The sequence below is a fragment of the Betta splendens genome, chromosome 10 (assembly GCF_900634795.4).
Source record: "Betta splendens chromosome 10, fBetSpl5.4, whole genome shotgun sequence".
Lineage (NCBI taxonomy): Eukaryota > Metazoa > Chordata > Actinopteri > Anabantiformes > Osphronemidae > Betta > Betta splendens.
Genome location: NC_040890.2, coordinates 8,795,446 through 8,802,793, shown reverse-complemented (window position 1 = coordinate 8,802,793; position 7,348 = coordinate 8,795,446). Strand labels below are relative to the sequence as shown.

The 7,348-nt window shown below is 41.1% G+C and overlaps 2 protein-coding genes across 3 annotated transcripts; one reads left to right on the top strand and one right to left on the bottom strand.

Annotated features, from left to right (window-relative positions):
• The first annotated feature begins 915 nt into the window (after positions 1-915).
• On the top strand, positions 916-4,830 carry cltb (clathrin, light chain B). 2 transcript variants are annotated; one of them, XM_029165728.3, is made up of 6 exons: positions 916-1,344; positions 1,840-1,886; positions 2,061-2,178; positions 2,564-2,675; positions 3,374-3,427; positions 3,769-4,830. In XM_029165728.3, the coding sequence occupies exons 1-6, from the start codon at positions 1,194-1,196 to the stop codon at positions 3,938-3,940; spliced, it is 654 nt and encodes a 217-aa protein (XP_029021561.1). In that variant the 5' UTR covers positions 916-1,193; the 3' UTR covers positions 3,941-4,830. The 2 variants fall into 2 exon arrangements, with proteins under 2 accessions (XP_029021561.1, XP_029021562.1); XM_029165729.3 differs by lacking the exon at positions 3,374-3,427 and having other exon boundaries at positions 925-1,344.
• A 517-nt stretch (positions 4,831-5,347) lies between these two features.
• higd2a (HIG1 hypoxia inducible domain family, member 2A) lies at positions 5,348-6,642 on the bottom strand. The gene is made up of 2 exons (XM_029165737.2): positions 6,423-6,642; positions 5,348-5,903 (listed from the first exon to the last, which is right to left on the bottom strand). Exons 1-2 carry the CDS (start codon positions 6,607-6,609, stop codon positions 5,737-5,739), a joined length of 354 nt encoding a protein of 117 aa, XP_029021570.1. The 5' UTR covers positions 6,610-6,642; the 3' UTR covers positions 5,348-5,736.
• Positions 6,643-7,348: the final 706 nt, after the last annotated feature.

Below are 7,348 nucleotides of genomic sequence, written 5' to 3'. Positions count from 1 at the left end.
GTGTTAATCTTTATCAGGAGCTCCTGGGAAATAGATGCCGAAGACTGTTTATTCCGCTGATTATGATACTGTACTGTACTCCAATTCACTCGTCAATTAGTTTTATTGTGTTTACACGGTTTACAAATACAGCCTATAACCTAAGGCCTTGTATTGTGACGAATAGATTTTATCACAGTCGTAGATATTACTGGTTCCTCGTCCACGTGTTCATAATGTAGCAACCTTTATTTGCATTGCTCATTTCTAAGCCAGGTGACAAAGGCTTTCATAACCCATAGCAAAAACAACAGTAAAGCTGCGTACAGACGCACCGTGCTGTCATAAAAACGCAAACGACTGCAACGAGGTGTCACTGTTTTATTTGAGTGTGTCTAAGTGCAAGATTGTGCAGAAGCTGTGACCCCTGATTCAAGCTCCCTCTCCCTAAAAAGACTGTAGCCTCACAGTTCCAAAGATGTCTAATAAATATGTCTAATAAAATATATTCAATTTGCACTTTAAAATACCGTCACACCAGATATTGTATAGACTTGAATAGACTTCATTCACTCCCTATGATTGCTATTTAATGTTATACGAGCAAATATTTTCTTTTATTGCCTTGTTTTGATTTGTTTGGTGATGGTATTGTTTTACTTCCGGTCTGGTAGAGAGCGTGTGTCACCTATTTTTTAGCCTGCAGTGTTATAACCAAGACTCTCCCAAAAGCGAATAAACATGATTGGATAGTCTTATTCATTATGTTACATTTTAACTTCACTCTACAGTTGCCAGATTCTATTATTTGGGGACATTTTGGTCCACACTATGTCTGTAATAAAACACTGTTGCGCTTTGTTTAGAAGCAGCAGTTGCGGCAGGTGGCCACCAGATGGAGACAAACTGCAGCCAAAGGGAAGCGGTACCCCTCCGGGTACTGCCCTGCTCCATCGTCACAGTGACCGAACAAGTGAAGAAATCATGATTCATCAGTGAGTGAAGGCCTAAAATCGAAGCTCACATTGTTTTATTTCAGAATATTTAATTCCTCGCTTGGATGTCCACCTTGGTGTGACTAGAATAGCAGGCATCCCAGTTAGATACTGTAATTACTAAGTAGTTAGAGTTAACCGGTGGCCCATTTTGGGGCTTTAACGTAAGCTAGCTAAACCGACCAAGCTCAGTTCAACTTGTAAACACTGTTGTGAAAGATGGCTGACAACGGAGCGCACCCGATCGAAGAGGACCCAGCCGCGGCTTTCCTGGCCCAACAGGAGAGCGAGATAGCGGGCATCGAGAACGACGGTGACGGTTTTGGGGTGCTGGAGGGAGCGGACGGCCAGCTGCCGTCGGCTAACTATGGTATGACAAGTTTTCAACTAAGCTAACGTCGGCGTCAGCTAGCACCCGAACCAGCTAACAGCTGGCTAACGTGTTCCGGTTGATGGATAGTAGGAGTGAGCGAACGATGCCCTCTTCGGTGTATTACTAAACACCAGCATCTCCAGTCAGTTAGCTACGGCTGCTTATTCAAATACAATGAAATTAACGGGCCGTTAGCCACATTAGCTAGCCGCTCGCTGGTTGCGCTCAGTCTGGACACCGTCTTACTACCGTTGATTCCAATACAGCAGATAAATACAACATCTTGGCTGAATGAGTCTAAGTTAGTGAACACTTTTCCGGGAAATCGCGTTGTGTTGAGCGACAAAGCCTCAGACAACATCAGTGCCCAAACAGGTGCAGCTGCATTTCTGAATGACATAGGACGCTGGTGAGAGGACGGGGAGCTCGGCTGACGGCGACGCTCTGACGACGTGGTCTGAACTTTTTCTCGCACTTTTCCCACAATGTTAGGCGATTTCGGGGACGAGACCACCACAGTGAACGGGGACATATTTCAGGTGAGCACAACAACAATCACACAGCGACGCTCGTCGTCGTGTGTGTCTCTGAACCGTAGAAAACGCCTGTCAACGTGCCTTCCGCTTCGTTTCCACGTCCTCCTGTAATGATGTGGCCGTCTCGCCCTACGTAGTGTTTGCACCCGCTAACTGCATGTGGTCTCATTCACAAAGGAGTCCAACGGTCCGACAGACAACTATGCAGCCATCGCCCAGGTGGACATTCAGCGGCAAGAACCGGAGAGTTTACGCAAGTGGAGGGAGGAGCAGAAGACGCGCCTGGAGGCATTAGGTGAACAACGACGTTAGTCGTACGGTGTAACGCAGGTCCGGCGAGCTGGTGTCTGACGTCACTCCCCGTTTATTGTGAAACTCGTTGCACACTGTGGGGAAAAGCGTCCATTGGCAACTAGATTAGCCTTTTAGTTCCTGAGCAGGCAGTCTAGATGGCATCTATTTTCCCACAATGCACTGCTTCCTGTTTTAGAGATAAGAACGTGACTGTTTCAAACAGTTGTTAGTGATGGAGATTATGGCAGTGTCTACAATTTAATTCTCGCTACTGTAAAAAAAAAAAATCAAGTAGCAAATGAGTAAATTGAAGGATTTAAACATAAAAAAATGTCCTCTGCCGGGTTTTTCTGAATGTGTTGCTTCTGTTTCTGCACCCAAACAAGATTCGGCTTCCAAGTCGGCAGAGACTGAGTGGAGAGAGAAAGCCAAGAAGGAGCTGGAGGACTGGCATGTGCACCAGAACGAGCAGATGGAGAAGAACAAGGCCAACAATAGGTTAGTGTCTGACATGTCCCCTGTTAACATGCAGAGATGTAACAGTTGGTTTATCATTACGATGTGATGATGTTGGAATGTTTACACTGGAAAAGAGCTACTGGCAGATTGCATTTATTGGCAACAGAAACATACATAGCAACCATAGATATTCACCCACCTTATGAAATAGTTATTTTTGGTGGTTTACTGTTTTGCTTTACACTAACAGTGCTCACTTCATACTTTTATTGCAGCCTTTCCCTTTTCTTAACCAAGCTAAACGACTTTCTGTCACACTTCCCAACATACTAATTAGTTCTGGCACAGTATCATTCTCAACGTGTGGCTCTAGTTTTGGCCAGTAACAACCCTCTGAGATACTACTAATCTGAATCTGTGCGTGTGGAGCAAGATGTTATCTAGTTGGCAGGAATGCAAGGAGTAAACGTCATGGTTTCATCCTCGCTACAGTCCAGTGGATAATTGACATGCTTTGCCATGTTCAGTCGTCTTCAGCAACAACAGTCTCAGTTACAGTACTATACAGAATGGTTGTTTTTTACTTCATATGTTTGACTTTATATCATTTTCATGCAGTTTCTCATTCGCTTACGTAACATTTTTAATGCAGACCAGAACCTTTCTCCTTGGTGTTTAATGAATCTGTTCTCCTTTCTTCTTCTTTTTCCTGCTTTCTTGGCCTTGCCTCGAACTAGGATTGCTGACAAGGCTTTCTACAAACAGCCCAACTCTGATGTTATAGGCTTTGTGTAGGTTTAGAGTCGTTCCGCTTTTTAATGTTGTATGCATCTTTCCTTGTCTTAGCACTAGTTAACATCTGTCCAATGCATGACATCCCTCTCTATTTTTGGAGACTTAGTTTGATATTTCTGACAGTTCCTAGTTGTTGGCATTATTATTTACAACTATTTTAATAACTAGCAGACCAATTTACAACAAAGTGTAAAGCTGGTATAAATAAATGCATGAGTATTTCCTTACAACCAGGTGCTGTTCATGTGAGTTAGATTTTAGTAGGTGGTCATGTGTGGCTCAGGCAGGCTGATGTTCTGAAATACCACAACTCATTTTACTTCCTTCCCACCTGCAGAGCATCAGAAGAGGCTTTCCTGGCAGAGAGCGATGGCGACAGTCCGGGTACTGAATGGGAGAGAGTAGCTCGCCTCTGCGACTTCAATCCAAAAACCAACAAACAAGCGAAGGATGTTTCACGAATGCGCTCTGTCCTCATCTCTCTCAAACAAACACCTTTAGCTCGTTAGAAAAGGTCACAGGGAGGAATTCTGTTCTAGTAACGTTGCCTTCCTCAGTTTTTAACCTCATGTCACATCAAAGTTTGTAAGCCCTTTTCCATAAGAAAAACCTCTGGTGTGTTTAGAACTTTTCAGAACTTCTCGCCTTTCTTGATGCCTATTATATTGAAACTATATACTTAACCTCACTCTTGTCAGAAGACGGATCGGTCTGCTCTTGAACCATCCTTTAGCTGGTCAGTTATACCACTGCTATACTGAAGAATATATTGTTACTGTAAGTTAAACATTTTGTTTTCCCTTTAACTTATAAATTGTTACTAGGTCAACTTTACTGCATGCCTCTGCCGGTGTCCTAGATGCACTTTTAGATTTCAAATTAGCATATTGGTCAATGACAAATACTTACTTAATACTCACTATTAAGGATTGTAACCATCTATGCCTCTTATCGGTCTAAATTCTAAACAAATTTTACATTCATGCTTGTTGTATTATATTTTTTGTTACTATATTTGAAGTAGCTAGTAGACCTTCCTTACATCAGCTTGTGGCCTTTTTGATCTAGCTCTTACTCCAGTTGGACTATTTTAGAAAGAAGTAATTCCTCTTCTATTTGGCAAGATATCCGCAAAAAAATAAACAAACACAACCAAAGATTTCTGATACCGTCTCAAGTTACAAGTTTACCTGATTGACTTGTTTGATTTGACATTTCACCAGAGCATTCTCCAAGTTTTATGTACTGTGTTGCACTGATGTTTCAGTTTTTATAACAATAAGGTGTCCATTTCAGATTAATAATTATGTGCACATTGTTTCACATGTTGCCTATTCGAGACTAATAAGTGAATGTTCAGAGGGAAGTGGAAAATAAAAACTGAGTATGATCATCAAGAGCAATTTGTCTCTAAGTATTTTGCAATTATAACTTGACACTAGAACGTCCCAGGGACAGTTACTTTGAGCCGATCATTTTAATCTTTTGTTTTGCTTGGACGAACTTAATCTTCACATTCACACCTTCACATATTTTTATATGCAACGCAAATTTAATTAAATCTGTATAAAACTGATGTTTAATAAATTTACTCACCAACACAGAATGCAAGTTGCAAAAAAAAAAAGTTATGTTTAATCCCTGTTTGCCATGAAGAAATAATTCAGATTTGTGCCACAATTGGCCAAAATCCTTTACATGAGTAATTTGATGATGAAATTGCTTTTCATGCCATTTAATATGAAAGTCTGACTGTTCAGTGCCTAGAATGGACACCGATCCTACTCTGATTTAGATGTATTCATGCAGGTCATCACCATTACGACCATGATCACAATTAACATGTACAATGGTTATTTGTTTGTAAATAATCTGTTTAATAAAAGGTGGTGTATGGAAATAAAAACAAAAATGTCCCCAGTTTTCTGACCATTTTATCTCAAATACACATAGGACAATGGGTTTAATTTAATGTTTACACTGGAAGACACATTTCAAGTTCAGTGAAAACTACAGAGGAAATCCAACCCAGCCAGAAAAGCAACGAGAAAGAAAAAAAAGTGATCAGCATTTCTGCTTCAAACCAGTTTACATAAGAAATGACATTGACATACTAACTTGGACTGGTAAGGAGCTGGTTTAATTAGATTACCTTAAGGGAAACTGAAGCAAAATATTGTCAAAAGCAAGTTGCAGTTTTAAATAATAAACTGTTGACCAACAGTGGTAGCCAAACAATGTCAGAATTGATAACATTCAGCTGAGACACAGGGTCTTGAATGAACAGACACAATTCAGTCTTTCTTTACTGTTTAGATTTCAAGGTTGTGGCCAAGACTCCAAAGACTAATGCAGCAACGGTGAAGCCTTGAGCGAGGATACGTCCCCGCATCAGCATCTGGGACTGTCTGTTCTTCCCTTGATGGAAGGCACGGAGACCGTACATCAGCGCCCCTGCTGTTCCCAAACACCCTGAAAAACAAAATCACAAACTTAGACAGACTGCAACAAAACAACACATGTAGTGAACAGATAGACCCTAAGGTTGCAACTATAACGGTTTGTCCTGTTGCATATCATAAGTAACCCACATTATTAAAACAACGCTTTGCCATAGAATACAGTAATTATGTTGGTATGTATAAAGTGACAGCTCTACAATAAAATAAGCATTGAAACAAACTGGAGATAGAGACGGGCATGATGCCAACCAAAGTGATGATGATTGATGACTCGGCAAAATTAACACACCACGCAAGGTCAAACTAACAAGTTAAATATGAGCAATTTAAATACTGTTGAGAATGAAATGACCACAAAGTATCATTGGCAGTGAAATACATTTTAGCGGTATATTATTCTGGGGTTAGCGGACTTTGGCCATTTAGCTTGAAACGACAACTTGCCGGCTCTTTAGCTTGTTGTCGTTTGAAGTACCTGTGAAGGGCGAGCAACATCTACTTTACTGGCTGATGCACTTGTGTAACTCACCTATGGGGACAAACGGGTTCTCCTTAGTTTTCCTCGTGAATTTCTCTACGAACGTCTCATTTCTGGACACCGGCAGAGGATTGAAGCCTTCGATGGCTGGAGGCCGGGACAAATCAAACGCCACGGTTCCTGAAGGCGGCGTTTGCGTAGAATGTTGTGGGACCGCTGGAGTTACGGCAGCAGACATGTTTACCTCTGCAAAAACAGCTGAGGAAGTGAACTACTCACTTCCGGTTATGCTTTGCCCCAGCCCTTCACAATAAAGGCCCGGATATTTTAAACACCAGCAAAAGGATGAGGCAGTACTTCAGCTCCCCCTGGTGTACAGTAGGCTAACTGACACTAAAAGATGAATCAAATACGCTAATTTTAAATATACATTTAATCGCACTATAAATAAATAACAGCGTTCTGACTTATTGACCTGGGAATAAAGTGACTACAAAAAGCCAAAAATGTATCAGCAGCTTTTTAAATGCCAGAAATAACCAATACTCCTCTATACTCTCCTATAATACAATACTCCTCTGGCATCTGATTTCCTTCATGGTCATTTCAGATTATAAGGTGCGGTCTACAGGTTGGGGACAAGTTGTGCAAACCAACTAGGATTAATGCAACCTTTGAAGCGTACCAGTGTTACACTGATGCAGAAACACTTCAGCCGAGTAGAAACAAGGGTGAAAAATGTGAGCCAAGACTTTGCATTAATTCAATATTATGCAGAAATGTAGCCTTCAATCAACATTTACAATGCAGAAAAGGTGATTTGACGGTTTTACGGAATCATTTTGCTATAGAGATACTGCCAAGTCTAAGCTAAGAACGAATGATAGATATTTTAATTTTAAAGGACTGAGCTCCCGCAGTCTGTCTATACAATAATGATAGACCGATCATAAGAGATAATGGTAGCAAAGTGGTAC